We start from the raw sequence: 25,409 nt of genomic DNA on the forward strand, positions 1-25,409 counted from the left end.
CTGGGACTAATTTAGTAGAGGCCAACCCCAACCTTAGACTCCATCCCCCTCTCCTTCAACAGTCCTCTGGCATGCTGAGCTCCAGCCCTCTGTGTTCCCTTCAGGTGAATCACCTTCTGATTCCTGCAGGTTCAGGAAATGCTCTTCCGCAGTCAACAGATCTCACCTACTCTCAGATGTGAGTCACTTACTTTAGCGAGAGAGCAAGTTGCTCCAGTTGTTCCAAGCAGGACAATCTGAAAGGGTGCCTCAGAGGACACTCTCAAGGAGGGTAGGGGAGAACCCACCTTCTCTGACAGGGAGAAAAATGCTTATTTTTCATGCTGTACCAGAAAACCCACCTCTCTGTTAACCATAGTTTCAAGGCTTATTCTTAATTAGAGTTGAGAAGCTTGTTCCAACTCGAAGACACCGTATCAGGTGAATGGACACCCAGACACCGCAATGAAAGGTAAATCAAAAAAACTTTTTTTTTATTTTCTTAAAAGCTGTGGTTGATAGGACACAGCACTGATTAAGACTGTAATTATCCTTCTGCTTAAATCTGAGGTCTGAAGAAAAAGTAGAAATTAGAATATGAACTGAATGAGATAATGTAACGACTCTGTGGGAGGCACCACAATCCAAAACAGGGGCCATACATGCTTCATGGGGCTTCGCGGTTTCCAACTCAGGCGGGCGGAAAATGTAAACTGTGTGTCGTGACTTCAAAAGGGGAAATGATGATTTGGAAATCACTTCTGTTTCAGTGAAATCTTTTATCACATTTACTTTATTAGGTTGAGTAAAATCCACAGTCTCTCTCATTGTTTCCTACGTCCTAAAATGTACATTTGTTTCATAATCCTTCATTTACATTTTTTTAAACAGAGAGACCAAAATGAGAAAGATGATTTTTCTGCCCAGATTGCCTCATTCTGATAAAAGAATCTCAATCTTCTCATTGTCCCACAAAGAACAGGGCGATCCTCATTCCTATTCCATTAAGAGATCATGTTAAAACATGTCACGAAGGCACTGAGGAAACTGCCCGGCTACTGACAAAGGGCTCGAGACAGCTTAGTTCGGCTTCACGTTCAGACTGTTGGGGAAGTTTTTGCTTCACTGAGGAAAACAAAAAGCAAGCATGGAGATTTGAACGTGTCAGTGTTATAATAAAGACTTTAAAAGATAGGTGAGCCTAAAGTAGAGGGACTTTTCATGGTTAACAACATTTAGCTGCTAGAGAATTTTATATTGTATTCCAAATTGAATCTGCTTTCGCGTTAGGCGTATTAACATTTTCAACAACAGCTTTCTTTCAAAATCCTAACTAGAGATGCCAACTTCCTAGCAAAATACACGGCAAAAACTTTGCTTCTCTATTACCAAAACTATATGGGACAGGGAGAGCCAGACATTGCTCATATTTTATATCATTATTATCTCTGCCAGCTTGGGGTTAACAAAAGTCTTTCCTTCTTGAAATTAGCAATCGAGGAGATTCTCTTAGTCCTTCAGCAAAATCCTTTGCTAAGACTATCATTTGCCACACCTACTTGAAAAGTCTTTTGATATATGTGGGTGAAGGCAGAGGGGCTGGAAGAATAGATTCCTGAATACTGTATTTAAGGATGTAGGCACAAAATCATAACTTTCATGAAGAGGCTTAGGGGAAATTTCCTAGCCAGAGACAGCGCGCTGAGAGGGATTCCTGCATTCAAGGAAGGGGGTAGGTGAATAGACACTAACTGAAAATTAATGTTTTTATTCAAGCTACTGGTGTTCACGCCCTCTTTGGAGTCTGCATGCTTTTCTCCCTTCCTTGCTATCTTAGGAGTTCACTTCCTTCAAGAACAAAAAGTATTTCATGCTTAGCCTGTACTCAGAAAATTCCACAGAAATTTAACATAGAGGACACAAGAACAGTCATTGGTTCTTTGTATGCCCCTAAACAGGAAAACTCATACAACTCCCTCAAAGCCTGTCCTGGTGAGAACAGAAGTGAGGTGAAATCTAAGGAAAATCACCTGGGAGCAACCCACAGTCTTGAGGACAGAGGTTCTCCACGGGCATGGGGACAGAAGTTTGGTTCAGGGCAGAAAGTCAAGGACTCACAGCAAAATGACCAGGGCTAGGATGCAGACTGTGCCAAAAGTTATCAGTAAGTTGGGCAAGCCTCTTACTTCCCTGGAAGCTCACTCCCATCCCTCACAATAAAATGAGGGAATCAGATTAGATGGTCATTAGAGGCCCCCAGCATCTCTACATTCCCACAATCCAGGTGATATGCCGAGGTACTAGGATTCATTATCAAGAACCAAGGCTTGGATCTAATAAAGGAATGTTGGAGGGGGCACTGGGTGGAGTCCAACAAGATAAGGAGGACTGATCCTCTCTCCATTTCTGTCCCAGCCAACTACATGATGTTAATCAAATCCCAACGTCTTTAGGCTCCATATTCTCCCTTTGCAAGATGGAGATGAGAACAGTTAGCTCCTTGCTTCCTCAGGTAGAAAGCTTTGCAGTAATACAAACACAAGGGCCACTTGCAGTTCTTATAGCTATGACCATCAAAAGCAGAGAGGGAGAGCCAAGGCAACCATGACCTTGTGGCTAAAAAGTAGATGAGATGAACCACTTGGAGAGTATCAAAGTGAATAAGAAACAAGACTCACATGTTCTCCATCAGGCCAATGGTTAAGTCTAAGCTCCTTTCTGGCCTGGAGACACTTTTAAATATTCTTCCTCCCTATGTGGCAAAAATGGGCAGAATAGAATGTTTGTTCTCTACCTTGCACCTAATTAGCATATTTTTATCTTTTATTAACATTCATATTAGCCAAAGATGAAAACATTTACACTAAAAGGCGCTTGAAGAAGAGTACTGATTAAGTTTCACATAGTATAAGACTTCACATTAAGCCATTCACATCAGTGACTCCTTAATTTGTCTTATAAGGCAATTTCTAATAATAATTTCTATCATTTTAGAAACAGAAGCTAACTCCTAAGTGACTTTTTATAATGTATTAGATAAAAGTCATGACACAAACTGCCCTTCTAGCCTTAATACTAAAATAACCATCATAAATACATTGATAGCTTAATATATGCCCAAGAGCACTGCATATTTCACCCATATTCAAAAAACAAATGGAGACAGCTGTAAATACTGTTATTACCACCATTTTACAGCTGAGGAAACTGAAGTTTAAAAGATACACAAGTAGCAGAGCTCTCATCCTGAACCATGTTTTTCTGCCGTCAACCATGCTCTTAGTCACTATTTTGCAATCTCTGGGTAAATGCACTATTTGCCATAGTGACCTCCCCCCCTTTTTTTGCATAGTTTATAAGCAAAATTATATAGATTTGTGATTTATTTACTGTGCTACCGGACTGCAGGAGATAAATGGCTATCTTGGGTACGTGATAGATTACAGTCAAGATGGAGCTACTTTACTTTCTACTCTTTCCAAAGGAGACATCATATAATAATCAGCACATGAACCCCCAATTCGTGGGGAGGCAGCAACAACAGAACAGTTATGAGCACAACACTCAGAGTGACTTGTGTTCAAATCCAGGCTCCATCACTTACCACGTGTGTTAACCTGGGCTCTTGTACTCACAGGTCTACTGAGGGAACCTCGCTAAGCCTCAATTTATTTGAAAAATGGTGTGGGGGTGGGGGAAGACTATTCTTACTAACACTCAGGTAGCATCAAAATAGTGAGTTCTTACTATATGCCAAGCTCCAATAAAAAGATCTCTAAGGATCCGATGAGGTAATACTGTGGTAATACCTCATTCAATCCTCAAATCAATCCAATGATGAATATTTTCCAGGAGAGAAAAGGGAAGCATCGAGGTTAGGTAACCTGCCCAAGTGAATGGCAGATCTGCAACTTGAATCCAATGTCTTTTTAATAAATTAAAGTGTATCTAAATAATTCACAACTGTCCTACATGCACAATAGGATTAGCCAGTATTTGCCAAACCCTTATGCTTCTTAATGCTGTTGCTGTGCCTAACAAGATAGAAACATAGACTTTTCCACTACCAGAGGAGGGGTTAGCCAATAGACTGAACATGCTCTCAGGTCAGAGATACTACTGGCCTTCAGCCACCAGAGTAACTCTCCAGCAGACAGACAGTAGAGCAAAACTCTGATTTTCAAGGCCATGGAGAGTACTAAATAAACCAAGATTCTGGTTGCTTCCAAAGCAGAAGTCAGTATAATAGAGGACAGCTGAAATAAAATAATCTAAGGTTCCTGAACTACAGATGCTTATGATCTAGTTGAAGAAAGGAAAATGCTAAGAGAAAATACTGGGCTGTTAGCACTCAGCTACATGGCTTCAGGCAGAGAGCTGACAGAGGAGAGGTAAGAAAATGACACATGGACATGAGCTGCCCCTAGGCTACAGGCACCACAGGGTCTGCCACACTGCTTTTGGGATGGATGGCCTCCCTGGCCACACCTCCTCCTCTTCCAACCTACCAGACTCAAAGCTTATAAACAAAACTGAAAACAAATCATCATTGCGCTTTTCAAAACAATGTAGATAAATTGGTTGAAAGAGAAAATTGAAAAAACTACAAAACTAATTGTTTACTAGATGCATTTACAAAGAAGACAATCCTTCATAACATGGGTACAATGTGGTTACCCACAGTAAGATATAATACTTAAATAATCACAATTATTTTGTGGTTGTTTCCACCAAGCGTTGTAATGATCTGGATAATGAAAACTTTAAACAAGATGAAGTATTGCACGTGTCAAAGTGTCTAATGTAGTACCTATATCATATGTAGCAAAATGAAGGAATAAAAAACAGTGGATGCCATCAAAAAGGTAACTACTGTATTAATGCATCTGCATATTACGGTCATTGTTTAATGGATATTTCCATTGTATTTATTCAACACCAATATTCCCTTCCCCCTAAAACATTCTTTCTAATTTCATGCTGCAATAATACATCCTATCAAAAATTTCTCAACTGGTAGGTAGGCATATGAAAATGCCATTTTCACATGTACAAAATATTATTTCCATGCGGTTCAATCTAATACACCATCATTAGCAGTAAGAAGAAACTTCAGAGCTTCTGAAGTAGTCATCCCAAATTAAATACAATGCCATTAATGTCTGAAATCCTACACATTGTCTCAAAGCTTGTCTTACAAACTCATCAATTTCCAAAAGGAAATTATGAAGGGGAAATTGGTAAAACTCAGGTAGAGCTTTGGAGCAAGCATCAGGTAACAAGGCTCTAGTCCCACAGGGAATGAACAGAAACGCTAAGGAAAGGCTTGGTGCAGCCAGTGTCACAAATTGTAACCCACAGACAAGCTTTATTGGGCCTACCCAACGTGTTAACAAAATTAATCTGTAACTTAAAATTCATGCAATTTTATAGAAAATCCATTTTTCTTATAAATCAGATAATCTGATAGCAGCTGACCCATACACCTGTGTGGCAACAATCCAGAGCCTGAGATTAGGGCAACATCCCCCCAGGACATACAGTCCTCAGCCCTGCTGTTTATCTACCCTGACGCTTTGGCTGTTAGCTGGATCTTACTAGCATACTAGTACTGTTGATGATTTCTTCTGATACCTGGCTCACTTTCCTTTGGGGGGATATTACCTATGGGGCTTTATTTGAATTGGCAACCCTCCACTTTAGTCCCCCTACTTCAGAGGGAGGTGTTCGGAAACATCAGAGGACCAGTGTATGATGACCCTTCTCCTGGCCTTTGTCCATGTCTTACATGAGATCAACTGCCAGTTCCTATTCTCTCAGCCCTTCCTGTGTTGTACTCTTCTACTTCAGATGGCAAAATAAGATACTCATTAAGGAAACAATGGTAGATCTCTGCTAAGATCAGTTTAGGTCACAGGGGGCAGCCACATTCCAAGAGAGCCTAACATGAAGGCAAATGTTTTTTGAGCCTGACCCTGTATCTTCAGGTACTCTGATGGATTCTGGAGATAGAAAGATTCAGAGACTCTCAAGCAGTCAGGCAAACAAGGAAAATGCAATAGTTGGAATTCTGGACAACGAGGCAGACAGGGACTGAGGAGCACTGACACAGTATAGGGGGAAGCACGGAAGGCTTTTAGAAGAGGTCGCAGAGGAGTGAGACTTGAAAGCTGTGTAAGGAGCTTGCCCTTACATAGTTGGGCAAGGGAGAAGCGGGATTTCCAGAACAAAAGGGCCAGGTAGACAGGCACTCTGGTGCAGCTGCGAAGTGGGCAGGTAGACAAGATCAGGTCACGAGGGTACCTACAGAGGGGCTTCAGCTGTATTCTGTACAAGACAGGAAGCTAGAAGAGAGGACTGTAATGGTAGAGGACATTAATCAAGGAAATATGACGGGGGAAAAAGAGAAAACACATATGATAAATATTATAATAATACAAACAGTTACTTATTTCTCCTAGTTGAGCAACTTACCATCTGTATACATCTATCCAAAATTATTTTGATTCAAATATTCCCACTAGTTTGAGAAGCATTGTTTTAAAAATCAGGTAATTAATGCCAGTGACGTTGATTTTAAGAATCACTTTAAAGAAAATACTATACGTGTGTGTGTGAGCGCGCACGCACGCATATATATGGGTATGTGTTCACACACACATACATGAAATCAATTATATATGACGCCAGATCCTTTTATTACATATATATGGGTGGGGAAATTTATCTCTTGTTTTTATAAGAGGACAAAGTAAGTAACAGGGAGGGTCTGATGCTGATAAAAATGTGAAATATCCACTAGTATTAAAGACCTCATTAGAATGTTTTCATTATAAATGAAGGTAAGGGATAAAAGTGAAGGAGGACTTGCCTCTTAGGAATCAGTCTTATTCTATTAAACAACGTAACGGTTTGACTAAACTGTGATCTGAAGATTTAAGGTAGCTGAGCTGACACCCATTCTACAGGTAGGTGTTCTGTTGAGAACACCTCCCCTTTACCCACAGCTAGAAAACTGTGATGACGACCTTCCTGGAATGGTGAGAAGACCCCCACCATCACAGCATGAAGAATCACGTTACCTCTGAAGTACAGTGCCTCCACCATGGAATGACCCTTGTGAAGTCAGGAACAGCCACTCCCTGAGCCTGTGCAAAGCACTCCTCCCTTCTTCAGGATGTGAATCCAGCAAATGAACACTCTACCTGGGACCTTAAATTCTGAGATATTTGTTTTAAGGAACCAGAAGTTACCTGAAATGTATTTGGTTCCACATAGTCATTTAAAACCATTACTCTGGTTACTGAAACTAGAACCCCTAACCTCTCTGACTAGCCTCCTCTGTTTCAATCATCCAGAATTGAGCTATATATCAATCAGACTTTGCCTAAAGAGAAAACAAAACTATACATGTCAATTCAGTCAACTCTAAAATTTAACTATATGATTAATAACAAATTTTATTACTGAATAGAAAAAAACCTACTATTTGCCATGAGTTACACCTTTATAATACTGTAGTACTTACAACATAAAATTGACTTTGTATATATTATCTCACAACTTCTCACAGCACCTTTGGGAACTAGTCCAGGCATGTGTTATTTTTCCCATTTCAGAAATGTACAAGTTCGAGAGCTAAAATGTTTTGTCTAGGGTCACAGACTTAAACAGAGTCAAAAACTTAATACCTGCCTATGAATTGAGGTATAAGACACTAGCCAGGTTACTTCTGAGGTTCCATTCATCAAGTCAAGTAGCATAGTAGAGAGGCTCTGGGGTCACAAAAACTAAAGCTCCTTTCCTGGCTTCGCCTCTCAGTGTGTGTGATGTTGGGCAACTTGTTGAATCTCCCTGGTAAGGTTCCTCTCCTGTACAAAGGGAATAAACAGGTTTAGGGAAGGTTCTAAAGAAGCATTAGACCCAAGCGTTGCCTTCATGGAGTTCACAATCCACTTTACACCACTCTCAAAGAAATAGTTACCAACAAGTGGTCAGAAGTCACCTGATAACTAATCTGCTAAATCTCAATGTGAACCAAAAGACACATAATTATAGGCTATAGATGTCAAGTGCAAGTCTGGAAAGAGAACTTCAGAGTAGCACCCGAACAACCTGATGGACTGTGCTTGGCACTCCAACACCTTTCAGATGTGACTCGAAGCATGCATTAACGAAGCGACCTATGACTACAGTGACCTAATTTCAATACAAAAAAAAAAAAAAAAAAGTAAACTGTATCCAGTGAGGTAACCTGTTTCTTTCCCAAGGCCTCCAGCAAAGCTGTTGTTACCAGCATTGGAAAACCCTCCCTCCCACCCTCCTTCCAGCTTAAATTTAAGGTATTCTTGGGTTACAGACGGTTCCAAAATAAGAGACTATTATCTTTCAACAGAAACTTCGCATTAGATGTTTTTTGTGAATGTTACATCTTTACCATTGAAATGTAAGGATACCACAACAGTATTCCCATATGAGTTACTAATTTATTATGGCTTTTCTGTAAGAGAATGACCAACCTGCTGCTAAAAAGACAAAACAGAACAAAACAAAACCCTCAGATCTGAAATTCTAACAGTTTTGGATGTGAGCCTCTAAAATTCAAACAAGAAAGTGGAAGACAAGTAAGAACCACTGCCACCAAATAATCACTCCAACAAGTGATGAATAACCGCATTCAGGGAGCAAGCACTTCACTGGCATTCATTTTTCCTATCTTGATCAGAAGGACAGTAACGAGACCCTGTGCAGCCAGAGAGGACATTGCTGGGTTCCAGCAGGCACACCTGCTGGCTCTTTCTGCCGAGGCAGGGGTTCCCCCAAGCTGGGCACAAGGGGCTCACCAACCAGGCTGAGGTCTAACACAGTGAATTCTAACTACAAGGCTATGTGCCTAAGGTAGCAGTTCACCAGTCCTGGATGCTAATCCTTCCCCTGGTCCCCCCATTACCCTTTCAGGGAAACAGGAGAGAGTTAGACAACTAACACGCCTGGGTTCAAGCCTCTACACCACCATTTACAACCTTTCCTTCCTTGGGACCCAGAATCTCAGTTCTCCCTCCAAGAAAAACAGTTTAATAATAACCAGCAGGGTTTTTGCTTAAAGACCCCAGCACAGGGCTGAACACAGAGAAAAGCTCAATTGTGACCATTAATAATTCTCAAGTGTGAACTAAGTAAGATCTCCTGACACTATTTTTCTGAATCGCTAAGAGGTACCAGGAAAATCATTTGGAAAGAATACTCTGCAATGGTCCTCAAAGCAAGAAAAATTAGGAGTCCATAGGCAAGGAGCAGAGGAAGAAGAAAAATACATTTATAAACCTAAATAGAACACTTCTTGATCCATATCAATCAAATGTAGTCACGTAAGATTAAACCACAAACCAAAGGTTATAAAACCAAATATCTGTAGGATCAGACAGTTAACACTCCCAAGTGAGGACACCCAGGATGCCAACAGAAAATGCTGGGAGCTGGCAAACTGGCGTGCACACTGCCCATTGGGAAGAGGCAGCTGATGCTGCTGGATTACTTGTGCTCAGTGTTTGCATATCTCATTCTTGAAAGTAGGATCCAAGTCTGAGTTCTTATATGCAATTTCCTGGTGTTTTCAACATTGTTCAGGCCAAACAAAACTAGATCTCCAGAAGATTAGCAGTTCCTTCACCAGCTGGACGGGAGAAAACAAACGCCCCCTCTGCCCTGTGCCCCCCCCCCCTCTATTTCCTGTCCTCCAAAATGAGGCTCCAGAATCGTTCTTCATTTTTATTCTTGGCCAGTATAATAGAACTCCAGCTTCAGCTTCTATCAGATCTGGGATGAATCCTGACTCTACCCATTACTCGCCATGTGAGTCAGGGCAGGTTAATTAACGAGTCTGAACCTCAGATCATCCCACCTGGGGGGAGGAAAGGGAACGAAGCACCTAGGTCATGGGACTGCTCTGAGGATTGTACGAGACATCAAACAACTGGTCCAAGGTCTAAAATAAAGGAGACACTGAGAACACAGTAGTCCTTTTCCACCACCCTCATTCCACCACCTCCTCAGTCAAAGTAGGATATCAATGGATGGTTAAAAAAAGAAAAAAAAAAAAAGAAACACAACAACAACAACAAAAACCAGGCCTCTAAGCATCGATACCATCTAACCTCAGGAATGGCTGTGAAGCTTGGGCCTACATCAGACATTACATTCTTGAGTGGTTTCATCAGCTCTCAGCTGGGGGAGCAGGAGGTGGCACAACAGGATTCCCGCCTGTGAACAAGATCCTGGAACCAAGCCATTACTACCGCTGAAGCAGCCCTCATTGCAACACCCTGCAGGCGCCGGGACATGCCAAGGACGCACAGCAGCCCTGCAGTTTATGTGCACACAGCAGTCAGATGAGGCTCAGACACAACTTAAAGGGCAAGCTCGCTGAGCAAAGAGATCAAAGGGCTGGGACCACAAACCACATAACACTATCAGCATCAACAAGGTGACAAGAACATGGTTCACTTTGTGTCCAACCTATCAAACACCAGATAAATTCTATTGTGTCCCTATGCTACACAACAGGAACCAGCAAGACGGCTCCTACCCTGTGCAATGGTGCCAGGTGGTCATAAATATTCTCATTTTAACCTGGCGGTCATCCCTTCGTGGACATATCCTCATATTCGTGTTTTTCATGAGGAAATGAAGGGGCAGAAAGTTGGAAGGTAACAGAAGTTGAAACCCCACACTCCACCACACTGCCACCGTGCTTGGCTAGGAGTAAGGGCAATGGGTGTTTGTTTTTTACGTTAATTATTTTTGAGAGAGAGAGTGCACACATGCATGAGTTGGGGGGCGGGGGGCCTGCAGAGAGAAGGAGGGAGAGAATGCTAAGCAGGTTCTGTGCACTGTCAGCACAGAGCCCAATGCGGGGCTCAAACTCAGGAGTCATGAGATCATGATGTGAGCCAAAATGAAGATTCAGACGCTTAACCTACTGAGCCACCCAGGCGCCCCACGGTTGGTTAAGGTTGACAGTTTCCAATCAAATGAAAATGATCTTTGAATTGCATTTAGGGAAGGACTACTAAAAATAACACAAAAACTAACATTTAACACAAACAAAAACATTTATAAAGCACTTATTTATAAATGTATATTCTAAGTTAACCTCTTAATGATGCTATAGAGCAGATAACATTATTGTACCCATAATTCAAAAGATTCATTATGGGAAATTTATCCCCAAAGCTTACTGGCAACTCTTAATTATCAAAATCCAGCTTCTTTTAACTTCCATCCTCTACGATCTTCAAAACAAAAATAACGCCTTCTATCTGATTAGGAACTCTAATGCAAGAATTTCCATACCATTTAATAACTCGAGTTTAGAGAGCAAAAGAAAAGCATGGCTACTTGGGTTATTTAGAAAAAAAAAATCTGCCAACAAGCAGCAGGAGAAACTTGAGAGGAAAGAAGCAGAGACCAGACAGGAGGTCAGTACAGCGACCCACACATAAAACTATGAGGGCCTTGTTCTAGAAGGGGCCTTCGGGAGTAGGGGTTGTAACAGCTTTCCTTCACAGCAAAGGAAAGATGTAATAAGACAAACAGGAAGATCAAGTAAGGGGCTGACCAGGTAAGGGGTAAAGCACTCCTTTGACCAAGAGATGAAGCAAATATTCAGAAATAGGGATAAAAGGAAAAGTGGTTTCCATGGACGAAAGGGAAAACAGTTCAAGTTCAGAGTTGTCGACTATGAGGAACATCCACATATAGCACATTCCATTGTGCAAGAAGGACTGAAGTTTAGGGAAAGGAAAAGAGGGATCAGGGAAGAGAGGTTATAGCTGAGCATCCGAATAGACATGAGCACTCCTGAAGAAAAGGAAATAAAAGAATGAGGAGCCATGACCTAAATTCGGGAAAGCATGTTATTTAGAGATGGTAATAAAGGAGATGGAGAAGGAGAGAGCAGACTCTCAGAGGCCAGTACAGGAGAATAAAGTATCTCATTTCCCATAACTGAAAAACAAATTAGATTCCAGAAAACACAAATATCTTATCAGAAACTAATTAAAACCCAACTCTTCTATATAATTTCAATAATAATTAAGAGAATGGAAGCATGGATTCCCCAGAAGTCTAAATCATCACCCATATCCAAGGTCTCTGGATTTGGGATCCAATTCTAAAGATTTTATTTTTTATAGTACTTTTTAAGTTTGTTTATTCATTTTTAGAGAGAGAGAGACCACAGGAGAGGGAGACAGAGAAAGAGAGAGACAACAGGTGGGAAGGGAGAGGGAGAAGGAGAGGGAGAGGGGGAGGGGGAGGAGAGGGGGAGGGGGAGGGGGAGGGGGAGAGGGGGGAGGGGAAGGGGAGGGGAGGGGGAGGGGGAGAGGGGGGAGGGGAAGGGGAGGGGAGGGGAGGGGGAGGAGGGAGAGGGAGGGAGAGAGGGAGGGAGAGAGAGAGAGACAGCGAGAGACAGAGAGAGAATATCAATCCCAGGCAAGCTCCTCATTGGCAGCACAGAGCCTGATCTGATGCGGGGCTCAAACCGACAAACAGTGAGATCAGGACCTGAGCTGAAACCAAGAGTTGGACACCTAACTGACTGAGCTATCCAGATGCCCCTGGGACCCAATTCCAAAAGAGGAAATTCATGAATGAATCATATATATTGCTAAGCAGCCCCCCCTCACACACTCCAAGAGATGCAACTCTTGCTAAATGTACTTTGCATTTCACCACCTGCTTTAACAGAAGATAGGGAATGTAACTGTTATGTGTTTCTCTTGGTCTTGAAAACTCATCTGTAGCGTTGGTCAGTTGCTAGCCTATTTGTAGGACTTTTCCTTTCTGTGTGCTCTTTTGTCCTTTTTAACTTGAGATGATATTTATATGCCATAATTTGTATCAATTTTGAGCATATGATTCAATACTTTTTAGTAAATTTAGAGTTTTGCAAACCATCACCACAATCCAGTTTTATCACCCCTCCCCCCAATAAAACCCCTCATATCCTCACAGTTATTCTCAACTCCCACTCCCAGCATTGAGGCAAACACTAATCTTTCCACTTCTATAGATTTGTTTTTTCTGGACATTTCATCTAAATGTGATGTAGTCTTTCACATCCAGCTTCTCTACCTGGCAAAATGTTTTTGAGGTTTGTCAATATTATAGCTGCATTTCATTCCTTTTTGTTGTGAAGTAATATTGTACTGCAGGACTATACCACATTTTGTTTATCCATCATTCATCAATTGATATTTAGGTTGATTTGACTTTTAGCTACTAGAAACAATGCTACCAAAATATTTCCACAGGAGTCTGCATAGGCACGTTTTCATTTCTCTTGGGTAGATATATATGCGTGGAATTGTTGGGCTGAATGATAAATTTAGTTTTACCTTTATAAGAAACTATCAGACTGTTTTCAAAGTGGCCACATCATTTTAACTTCCCACCAGCAATGCAGAAGTGTTTCTGTTTTTCCACGTCCTTAGCAACACTTCATTTTCTTATTTTTATTTACAGCCACTCTGGCAGATAGGAAATAACATCTCATTGTAGGTTTTTATTTAAATATCCCCAATGACTAATGATGTTGAACACCTTTTCGTGTGCTCTTGGTGAAAACGTCTACACAAATCTTTAGATCATTTATTTTCTCACTGGTTTTCTTATTAAGAAGTTGTAAAAGTTCTTTGCACACTCTGAATACAAATCCTTTATCAGAAATGTGATATATAAGTACTTTCCCCAAGTCTCTTTTCTGGGTCCTTCTTAATGGCTTTCTGCTTTCTCTCCCGCTGTTGCGTGTGGCTCACCCATATTAGCTCCTCTTCTAGTATGGGTAAGCCATATTGGAATTCTTGTTACTCAGTAAAGTATATTTGAAGCCAAAAGAAAGAAAACCATGTAACTTGGGAACAGAGAAATGTACAAATTAAGAGGTGTTTGTCAGGTAAACTCCATGAAATGTTTCCATCAGAAGCTTGATTCAAAAAAAAGAAAAAAAAAAGGCTTACTGAATCCAAGGGTTATCATTATGAAGTTCAGAAAACTGCTTCAATCATTCTTTTGAGTAATTTTTAATAATTAAGAACAAAGTGGAGTTTCACATTCTTGCCTTACTTTAAAATCCTGCAACACTGACACCAAAATAGGAAAGACTCTTAAGAGCCCGAGTCATTGTCCATGCTCTGTTAACAACAAAAAAAACCAAAACAAAACAAACAAAAAAAAAACCTTTTTGGTGCCCACCATGTAGTGCTTTGACACAAGGCATGGATAGGGTGTCTAAATTCACAAAGAGAGGATTCTGGTGGAGAGAGCGTTCACTAACAATATGGGAAATGTTTTTCCCATCTACTACCAAATCTAGCCCCCAAAGTTCGCGAGATACTAGGGAACAGAAAAAGGCAAAGTAACAGATAAAGAAACATTTGCTGCCCAAGTCTCCAATACGCTTCTGCCTGCAAAGTGCTCTTTCCCTGCTGACTCAGCAACTGTAAGTGCTTACACCAGCCAGAAATCTGCTTTGCACTTTTAAGGGGATGAGGTTACTTGGGGTCCCTGCAGCTGCACAGTCTATCAACAACATCAGTAAAAAGAAAGTCTCACATGGTTTCATGAGCAACAGTGTGACTTCCCCTGTAGCAAACCATTTAAAACATAAATGCATTGGACTTGACCAGCACACTTTTCAAAATCAGTTTCCAGGATTTCTGCTTTTATCAATACTTCAAAGAAGCCAAAAAACACAGGACTACTTGAAGGAGAACCGGGGGAAACGTTTTCTAGCATTTAATGTTATATGCACATATGATCTCAGCTAATCTTTTTTTTTTTAATTTTAATGTTTATTTATTATTGAGAGACAAGAGACAGAGTATGAGGATGGGAGAGATAGAGAGAGGGGGAGACACAGAATCCGAAGCACGCTCTAGGCTCTGAGTTGTTAGCCCAGAGCCTGACGCAGGGCTCGAACTCACAAACCGTGAGATAGATCATGACCCAAGCCACAGTTGGACGCTTAACCAACTGAGCCACCCAAGCACCCCGATCTCAGTTAATCTTTATAAAAATGTATGGAATCTGAAGGTCTGAAAAGTTAAGGTATTAAGTCATAATTGCACGCCCGTCACTCAAACCCAATTTAATTCTTCACTCCTAATCAAAACTTTCAGATTGAATGGAATTGTCACAGAGAAATACAGGGACTTATGAGGCAAACGTTCCAATGATGTTAAATTTTTAATGGAATTCTATGTTTGAGGAAAACATAGAAGCTCACACAAATTACAGTCCCAAAAGGGATTTTATAGGGCCTTCAGGGCAATTCCAGAAAGGTCAGGCGACTTACTAGAGGTCTCACAGCTGTTTACTGTAAACCCAGAACTAGAACCCCAGAGATGATAAGAATAGGTTAGATACTTGAAAGCATGTGAGCTTAGGGGTGCCTGGGTGGTTCAGTCAGTTAAGCACCTGACTCTTGATTTCAGGTCAGGTGATGATCTCATGGTTCATGAGTTCGAGCCCCACATAGGGCTCTCTGCTGACAGTGCAGAGCCTGCTTGGGATTCTCTCTCTCCTCCTCTCTCTGCTCCTCTTCCAAACATGCTCTCTCTCAAATTAAAGAAAGATTTAAAAAAAGAAGAAGAAGAAGAAAACATGTGAGCTTCTAAAACACTCTTACATACATCAGCACTAGATCTTTATAAAATTTTTTAATAATCTCCAACTGCATGTAAGTCTTGTCATAGATGCATTTATTATATGCTCAGGTTAGGTGCGGGGGGGGGGGGGGTGGGGATCTGGTAGAAGCAGGGAGAGGACTACATAAGCTAACACGTTCTGAGTGCATTCCTATACCCAGGTTCTGATAAATATCTTATATGAACTATTTCAAGTAGTCCTTATTACAATCTTGGAGTATGATTATTATCATTCTAATTTCAGAGATGAAGACACTGAGTCACAGAGACATTAGTAGCTTTCCCAGGGCCACAGAGTGGCATTCAGTAGACCACATACACAGAAATGGTCCTTGCTCCATGGCAGGCTGAAAGAGAACACAAAAGCAGGCAACTCTCATTTGGCACAGCTGTTCATATCCAAAGAGTATGCCTTTTCTGAATTGTGAAGGCATATATATGTATTTTTAAAGAAAAGGTAGAATTCCTGTGTTCAAATTCCTTCCTAACTTTTCCCCCCTTTTCCCCTGCCCAGGACTCAAACCAGGGATAGCCTATGCCGAACCCTCCCCGCAGTCATCCCCGAGTGTTTCCTGACACGTATTTTTGCTTACAGTCCATCACAACTGAAGAATGGGGCTCAACTTGACACTTGCAAAATTACCAGGTAAGCTGTAGAAAAAAACGCATAGAAAATCTTCTTTCATAAATAACTGTTATTTATACTGTGTGACACTTTGGGAATTTTATTGGCTACTGAACCAATTAACAGAATAAATCCACATGTAGCCTGGCCTTTCATTAAATATAAAACAGTGAACAGGCAGGACAGAATCACAGACCATCTCAAAAAGGACAAGAAAGATTACGTTATGATTTGGGGAAGATTTTTATACCCAAACTAAAGTATCTGTTACTTTCCAGATGTAATAGTTTAAGGTTCACCAACGCTTCCCAGGAGGTCAAAGACAACAAGTGCCTACTCTCCTATTTAGAAAATGCAACTATTTGGACAATGACCATACAAGGTCGGTCAGTTGACCGCACAAGGGCAGTTGTGCCATGGTAGTGACACCCTATAATTTGTATGACTTCTGTGTTTCATTCCTACCAGGCAGGTAGAGCAGTCACATATTGTTGATACTTTCACATTTTGGGCCAAAGAGTGACACACCCAATGAGCAATAACGCAGCTATACCAAAAGCAAAAGGACCAAGATTCTTCACTGCTCTATCATTCATCATGTGACCACTATTAATGAGACAAATTGTAATTAATGACTTAAGTTATGCAGTAAACGAACATCTACTAAGCACTAGAGACTGTCCTCGAAATGATGTTTGCAGAGCATTTAACTCTTGGAAGATCCAGCAAAATGGCTACTGTTTATTCCACTTTACAAAGTGTTGAAGTAACTAAACCAGCCTCAAGTGGGACTTTCCGCAAGGACAAACGTGCTCTTTATCTGCTTGGCCGGATACAGTAGCCATAAGCGCTGAATGCCATATATGGCCACAAGCCCCGTCCATTTCTTCAACACACACAACGCCCCCCCCCCCCCCAACACACACCAAAACGGCCACATCCCAATGGTCAACACATGGACTACAATACCACTCTCACAGAGGCTGGCACAAAATGTTAATTTACTATGGAATAGGGTTCTTATGTCAGTGTCTTTGTTAATCTAATTTAAAAGGAGTTGGAGAAGGAAGAGCAGGAGAGAAAATAACAAAGGAATCCTCACCCTCAATTATCACTCTGTATCAAGCTCTGAGCTAAATAATACAGGTAATAACATCTTAGTAAACAAGGAGTGTGTGAGAAAATAGCCTTTACACTGTAAAAACACCTTCTAATTTTCTTAATTGAATCACCAAGCTACCTGTCATTAAAAATGTTCCCTACCTTGGCCAAGTTTTTTATTGATGGTGAAGAACAACATGATAAAAGTAACTGGGTGAAGAGAGCCACACACGTTTAATGTTCATTGTTCCGGAGAGTGAGCTCTGTGCACAGAAATGCTTCTGAGCACACTCACCAGCTTTGGGAAAATCTGGGGCAAAGATACATAAGAGAAGAAATAATGGGAGTGGCTGGCAAAAAAGAACACAAACTTAATTCTTTAAAAAAAAAAAAAATCAATCAGACAAAACTCTATATCAAGTTTTGAGCCTTCCAGAGCAACTCACAGATGGTTCTTCCTGTTAAAGAACCATTATTTTTTCTTTCTACTACCATATTATTTCATAAAATAATTCATAACAAGTTTAACAACTTACTGTTTAAGCTGCATTATAAGTGTGGAATTTGTAAATGAAGAAATAGCCAAGCCTAGGCCTAGCCTACTGAATTAAATTATTCCAAAATGTTAATCTTATACATAAACAAAGGAAGTAAATACTATGAGGTGACATAATCAACAAGCTCAACACCAGACTGACAAAACCACCATAACCACTGTGGAATAATGCCACTCGCACTTGGTATCTGTCATTTATGAGACACAGTGTTTGTTAAGTACTATTTTTGACATTCTGATTTAAGACTCCATCTTTAATAATAACCATAATTGATCAGTAAATCATCATTTCATAAGAGTGCTTGTCCATACAATTAAAACTTTAAAATATAACGATATACTGAGCAGACATACAATCCCAAACCAACACTGGGATGTATGGGTCTTCCCAGTCCACAGTGTATATGCACAATAGATTCAGTGAGTCAACACTAAGGGCTGAAATATCCATGCCAAGTATGGCTACAGTTTGTGAACCATTCTATTTGCACTTACAATGGTTTTGAAAACCATTCATAATTGTTGTAAGCCAGAGCCATCAGCTGACCACTTTCAGTCTGTGTCCCTTGGCTGGACCACTTACCTTGATTAAAATTTACTTGCCCTCTCTCCATTTCCCACAGGGTTCTATTCTGGGTTAGATGAAAGTGATTGCTAATAGTTTAATTGCAGAAATTAATTCAAGCACTATCTTAACCCAGGTAAAACTGCACATCTTAGAAAGCTTCTAATAACATTGATGCTGATGGGGATCTTCTGGTGCAGAAACAGCCAAGATTGTAACACTTCGTTAAGTCAAAATAGGCTTGAAAGATACTGTTCAAGACAACATTTGAAACTGGCAGCAGTTAATATAGATGGCAGCTGAATCAGGCATTTTAAACTTATAAAGCCTAATAATACTGTGGGTCTCATTGTAACAGGCTAGTCCAGCTATAAATTACTAGCCTGTGTGAGGGTATTTCAGCCTGGAAAACCAGTTTTTAAAAACACTTGTAGCAGAGAATAAAAGGGAAAGAATTAGAAAGAGGACAAGGTTACTCAGGAAGAGCCCACACTTAAATTCCAGGCAGCAATTTAAGAACCTGTTTTTGGATTATAATCATCAAAACTATCTTCCCTGTTATGTTTCTTCAAAGAAGGGAACTAAACTACATACTACACTGCCTGTCATGTAGGGAAATGAGGCCAAAATTAATGCTATTACCTCTAAAACAAAATCATTCCAAAACATAACTGTAATTATAATAAACAATATTAATAAGAAGTAAAGGGGCACCTGGGTGGCTCAGTCGGTTAAGCGGCCAACTTTGGCTCAGGTCATGATCTCGCGGTCCGTGAGTGCGAGCCCCGCGTCGGGCTCTGTGCTGACAGCTCAGAGCCTGGAGCCTGTTTCAGATTCTGTGTCTCCCTCTCTCTGACCCTCCCCCGTTCATGCTCTGTCTCTCTCTGTCTCAAAAATAAATAAATGTGTAAAAAAAAAAAAAATTTATAAAAAAAAATTTAAAAATTTAAAAAAAAAAAGAAGTAAAAACTCAGTAATGACCTTCCTTGTAACCTTACATCTGAAAAGGTCATTTGAAAATTGTGTTAGTCCAGGTTTAAAAGACAGAAAACAAGGCAGATGACAAAACATAATGGATGGCCAAGGGATTTACTGGGGGAAATGCTTGCAAGGGATTACAGACTGAAATGCAGGTCTGACCACTGTGCAGGACAGGGGAGCAAGGAGGATGAGTGGGAAGATTCAAACTTCAATGCAGTTTGACCAAAGTTCTGACCAGAATGATGAGGCTTTCAGCCAAAGTCATTTGTCAGAGGAACTCTTCTGTCCCAGGAAAAGTCCTGTCTTAGCAACCTTCCTGTGGGGAGTTACTGGCTTCGAGCAGCCTGTGGGAAGTGTCCATCAGCAAGAAAACAGGAGTGGATTCAGAGCCCTGAGTGAGGGCTACCCATGGGTTTCACCCCCCTCACAGTAGGAGACACGAGAGGCCCATTTCCATGGCTGCCATGTAAATAAGATTCTCATATGTCATGGTACTGATTATGCGATAGAGTGGTACGGCATAGGCCTCTAACAACATGAACTAAAAATTCCAAAAATGTAAAAGGTTTAGAAATGTTATGTAAGTGCAATAGGTATAGCGTAGCCTTGTAAATAAAAATAGGTATCAGCCTAGAACTATTTTTAGCAAGTTGCTCTCCATGATAAGAAACTTCTATATTAACAACAATTTCTTTTTTGTTTCTATTCCAAATAATGGTCCCTAAAGGCTCTTACATTCTGTAAGAAAGTCAAGGGCAAAAACTTCAGAAATCACCGACTAGCTTTACTGTTTCTCAATTACTGATGATTCAACAACTGAACACCGGGAGAGATTTTAAAAAGTTATTTCAAAGTGCGTGCCAAAGGCTAACCTAAAAGAATAACTAGTGTTAGCCACTTTATTTTCATTAGAGGAAATTCCAATTTTCTGCCAACAGATTTTACTGATTCTGTTTGTAATGATTTCAAACACTAAATTAAAAATCAGAATAACTGCCATTGGTGGATTTCTCCTTATTTTCAAAAGACTGGCATAAAGAACCAGAAATACAACATTTTACCCAAGGGACCTGGGTGTGCATGTGTTCAGGGGGAGGGTGGGGAGGACTTGAGGGAGAGGCCACTAATGCCCTGGCCACTCAAAACATTAAAAATGCACTAAAGTAACTATTTAAAATGCCAAAGGCATATTTTAATTTGCCCAAAATAGCAAATAGCAGTAGCCTATCAAGGAGACTAGTAGTCTGTGGGGCACACATGTTAAGCTCTGACGTGATGTCTCCCCTCTTCTCCGACAGATAATGACCTGAACAGCCAAGGGAGTCACGCACCAAGTAACATGAGCGATGGACCCGGAAGGAACATCACAGTTCACAACGAATTTGACACTATTGTCTTGCCTGTGCTTTACCTCATTATATTTGTGGCAAGCATCTTGCTGAATGGTCTAGCAGTGTGGATCTTCTTCCACATTAGGAATAAAACCAGCTTCATATTTTATCTAAAAAACATAGTGGTTGCTGACCTCATAATGACACTGACATTTCCATTTCGAATAGTGCATGATGCAGGATTTGGACCTTGGTACTTCAAGTTTATCCTCTGCAGATACACTTCAGTTTTATTTTATGCGAACATGTATACTTCCATCGTATTTCTTGGGCTGATAAGCATTGATCGCTATCTGAAGGTGGTGAAGCCATTTGGGGACTCTCGAATGTATAGCATAACCTTTACTAAGGTTTTATCTATTTGTGTTTGGGTTATCATGGCTGTTCTGTCCTTGCCAAACATCATTCTAACAAATGGCCAACTAACCAAGGAAAATGTTCATGACTGCATGAAACTTAAAAGTCCCTTGGGAGTCAAATGGCATGAAGCAGTCATTTATGTCAACAGCTGCTTATTTGTGGCTGTGCTGGTGATTCTAATCGGATGTTACATAGCCATATCCAGGTACATCCATAAATCCAGCAAGCAATTCATAAGCCAGTCAAGCCGAAAGCGGAAACATAACCAGAGCATAAGGGTGGTTGTGGCAGTGTTCTTCACCTGCTTTCTACCCTATCACTTGTGCAGAATTCCTTTTACTTTCAGTCACTTAGACAGACTTTTAGATGAATCTGCACACAAAATTCTGTATTACTGCAAAGAAATGACACTTTTCCTATCTGCGTGCAATGTGTGCCTAGATCCAATCATTTACTTTTTCATGTGTAGGTCATTTTCAAGAAGGCTATTCAAAAAATCCAACATCAGAACCAGAAGCGAAAGCATCAGGTCACTGCAAAGTGTCAGAAGATCAGAAGTCCGCATATATTATGATTACACAGATGTGTAGGAGTTAAGGGGTCAGGAGGCCTACTCTTGTTTGCAGTCAAAGTGTACAGAGTGTAAATAAATGTTTCTTTTGATTATCCTTGCTTCAGTCTATCAAAATACAGATAAAAGAGAATTAAAATGATATGACACTTGGGTATCATTTGAAACTACGAAAAACATGCCAAAAAGTGAGCTAAGCGAGAGGTGGTGTGCAGTTGAGTGGCAGGTTCATGACTCGGGATTTCAGGAAGAGACTGCAGAGGCAGAGAATGCCATGGCAAAGCCAGGGCACTGCCAGCTAATACTGCTGCTGGGAAGCCACTTCTGAGATAAAAGAACACAGAGAGGAAATAACTCTATGTAGCTGTAGGGTTTAAGATTTGGGATCATTTTTGTCTGATATAATTAAGTGCGTATTAATTGCTAGGCCCTCTGACCTTCCATTTATGAATATGTAGGACCTCGGGCAATCCGCCCTTCAATGTATTCATCAATGTCCGTGCACATCAGAAAAAACTGTGTAGTGTGGAGGAGGAGGGAAGAGATTTAACTATATTTCTTAAGCAATGTATTTGAAAGGCTGAATTCAACTGACTGATTTTAAACTTAGGCTATTTCAAAAAAGAAAAACTAGCTATGAAGACAAGTGGATCTTGGCTAAAACACAACATTTGCCATTATTACATCGCTATGCTGCTAAATCCTCCTGGGTTAAAAAAAGAGAATATGGAAGCTTGGTTAATAATCAAGTATATGTGGCTTGTAAACAAAAACCATTTAATAGTCTTTATTTTAGAAAAACTTTTAGCAAATCATTCTTTCCTTTTAGTTATATCCTACCTTTAATAGTGTTATCATTAGTTTAAAAATATCACTTTAAGTTGAAGGATAGAGTTCAATAAATTAAGTCAAAAAAGGTCAAGGGCAATCTTTTAAATCTTACAAGATTTTCTTCTTCAAGAAAAACCCTTGAACCTTCATAGATTTCAAAGCCTTCAGCTGCTTGAGCATAGCAAGGGCCTGATTTGTTGCTCACACTGTGTGAGGAGTGGGGCAAGCATTAAAACAGGAGAACTGAAGGCACGTTTGTCAATTTGCTGACAAAGAGAGGACACTATGGTCACCAGAGACAAAGCACACACATGCATAATAAAGTGTGATGCTTTATTAGACTCTTGTAGACCATCTACACAATTCTAAAAGCTAAAGTGAGTGGAAATAAGGGCACAAGAATAACACAGACTGACAGCGACTACCATCACAAACAGAATTCAGGGACTGCTAAATTCCTAGTAGGTGAGTCAGATTTGGCAGAGGAATTGGTAGCAAAGTGATTAAAAAATTATCTGAGGACCTCTACTGAAATGTCCATCTGTCCATCCAGATTTCAATTCCATAAATTCCAGGGGCACTCCGGCACATGAATTAATAACCCCTCATTAGGTCATTTACATAGCCACCCCTCCCCGCACTGTGTACCACTAGCCAGGTTAAGATAACTATGTTTAGATCAGCTGATGTGAAAAGGCACTTTGAAAGGCTAATTTATTCCTCCATTCTCCCCATAATGTCTAGGTTGAGTTACAGTTATGCTATATAAAAAGGAGCAATACTATGGTTGTGAAAATTTTCTCAGAATAATGTGTCTTGTCCTCCCCATGTCCCATTTCTCTCCACTATATGACAACTCACAGTCAAAAACCTCAAAATGATATGACCCCGTTCACTGTAATTGTGTATGCTGTTAAATCCAGGTCACCACAGAATCCTCCAAAATACTAAAAACCTACCATCTTTAATAGCATCAAATTGTTCCATTTAGCATTCTGGAATTAACAAACACTTCTCTCCCCCAGAGTTTATTTAATCCTCTAATTCAGACCTCAATTCTAAGAGGACTTAAAATATTTTCAATCCCATTCTAATGTTTCTAAAATAAGACTGCTGTATAGTTAGTGGGCACATTAAAGTGATGATGGTTTTATTCTCTAAAATGATCTTAGTAAATCAATGGGACATCTTAACGCACAGGATTAGGAAAATAAATTGCAAGAAAGCATTATTCAGGTATTTTAAAGAGTCATGTTACAAAAAAATCAATATTATCATGTTTCTATTTTACATAGATACCCACACCGTGGACACAAAAATTACTTTCCAGGCCAACCAAGAATGAATCATCTACATTAGTAAGATAAACATCAATAGGAATAGTATGAAATATTGTGCAAGATTCAGAGATTAATAAAAAAATTACATTAATATTGAAGAAAACAAGAATCCGATTTGGCTGTTTTTACAAATTAACTGAAAATCATTTGAAATCTAGAATTTCTTACATAAAGTTTCAGGATCATATTCAGTATTTCAGGATTCTCTCAGGCTGCAGTAAGTAACATAGTTAATTCTCCTTTTATGCAGATGAGAAACATATTCAGATATTTTCTGAAAACAAATATTTCTATAATTCCTAAAACTTACATTCAAGAAACTGATCTTGTAGGAAATCTTCTGGTGTGTGTATTACTAACTCTGTTACATTCATTAAACTATTTACACTATTCAATTCTCATTTCCAGATAGTATTCCAGTATTTTCTCAGCGAAACAATCAAGGTAATAGTCACCATGAAAATCTATAAATTTGTATTAAACAGCTAAGGCAAAATTGTATCTCCACATGCACACACACTCATGCGCCAAAGACAGCACAGCCTAAACAGAAAGAAATGTATGATCACCACAAGGAAATGTGATCTACTAGGAAAAAATAACGAAAAGTGATATATTACAGAAAGAAAATTAGAAAACAAGTACAAAATAAGGTTTGGGGATCACTTCAATTTTATAAATACTGGTTTCCCTCAGACTAAAAGCCATTAAGACAATAGCTAGCAAATTAATAAATACTTACTAGGGAATTAGGGACATACAATGTTGAAAAAAATTGTGCAACAGGTTATTTAAAATAATCGTTCAACTGAAAAGATGCTCAACATCTCTCATCATCAGGGAAATGCAAATCAAAAGGACAAAGAGGTATTACCTCACACCTGTCAGAATGGCTAAAATCAAAAACACAAGAAATAACAGGTGTTTGTGAGGATGTGGAAAGAAAGGAACCCTCTTGTACTGTTGGTGGGAAGGCAAACTGGCGCAGCCACTGTGGGCATCAGTATGGAGCTTCCTTTAAAAATTAAAAATAGAACTACTTTATGATCCAGGAATTGCACTACTGGGTGTTTACACCAAAAATATAAAAACACTAATTCAAAGGGATACATGCACCCCTATGTCTATTGCAGCATTATTTACAATAGCCAAATTATGGGAACAGCTCAAGTGTCCAGCAAGAGATGAATAAAGAAGATGTGGTATATATACACAATGGAATATTAACCATAAAAACAATGAAATCTTACCATTTGCAACAATAAGGGCAAGCTACTAGAGACTATAATGCTAAGTGAAATAAGTGAGTCAGAGAAAGACAAATATCTATCTCACTCATATGCAGAATTTAAGAAACAAAACACATGAGCAAAAGGAAAAAAGAGAGAGCCAAGCCAAGAAA

General features: G+C 39.9%; 2 protein-coding genes across 9 annotated transcripts in view; one reads left to right on the forward strand and one right to left on the reverse strand.

Annotated features, from left to right (window-relative positions):
• The window catches only part of MED12L (mediator complex subunit 12L), a 334,106-nt gene that overhangs the window by 113,656 nt on the left and 195,041 nt on the right, over positions 1–25,409 (reverse strand). The window lies entirely within an intron of this gene.
• On the forward strand, positions 85–21,931 carry GPR87 (G protein-coupled receptor 87). 2 transcript variants are annotated; one of them, XM_053221304.1, is made up of 3 exons: positions 85–451; positions 16,282–16,332; positions 20,813–21,931. In XM_053221304.1, exons 2-3 carry the CDS (start codon positions 16,299–16,301, stop codon positions 21,853–21,855), a joined length of 1,077 nt encoding a protein of 358 aa, XP_053077279.1. In that variant the 5' UTR covers positions 85–451; positions 16,282–16,298; the 3' UTR covers positions 21,856–21,931. The 2 variants fall into 2 exon arrangements, with proteins under 2 accessions (XP_053077279.1, XP_014927984.2); XM_015072498.3 differs by having other exon boundaries at positions 100–451; positions 16,201–16,332.

Source organism: Acinonyx jubatus, chromosome C2 (genome assembly GCF_027475565.1).
Source record: "Acinonyx jubatus isolate Ajub_Pintada_27869175 chromosome C2, VMU_Ajub_asm_v1.0, whole genome shotgun sequence".
Taxonomy (NCBI): domain Eukaryota; kingdom Metazoa; phylum Chordata; class Mammalia; order Carnivora; family Felidae; genus Acinonyx; species Acinonyx jubatus.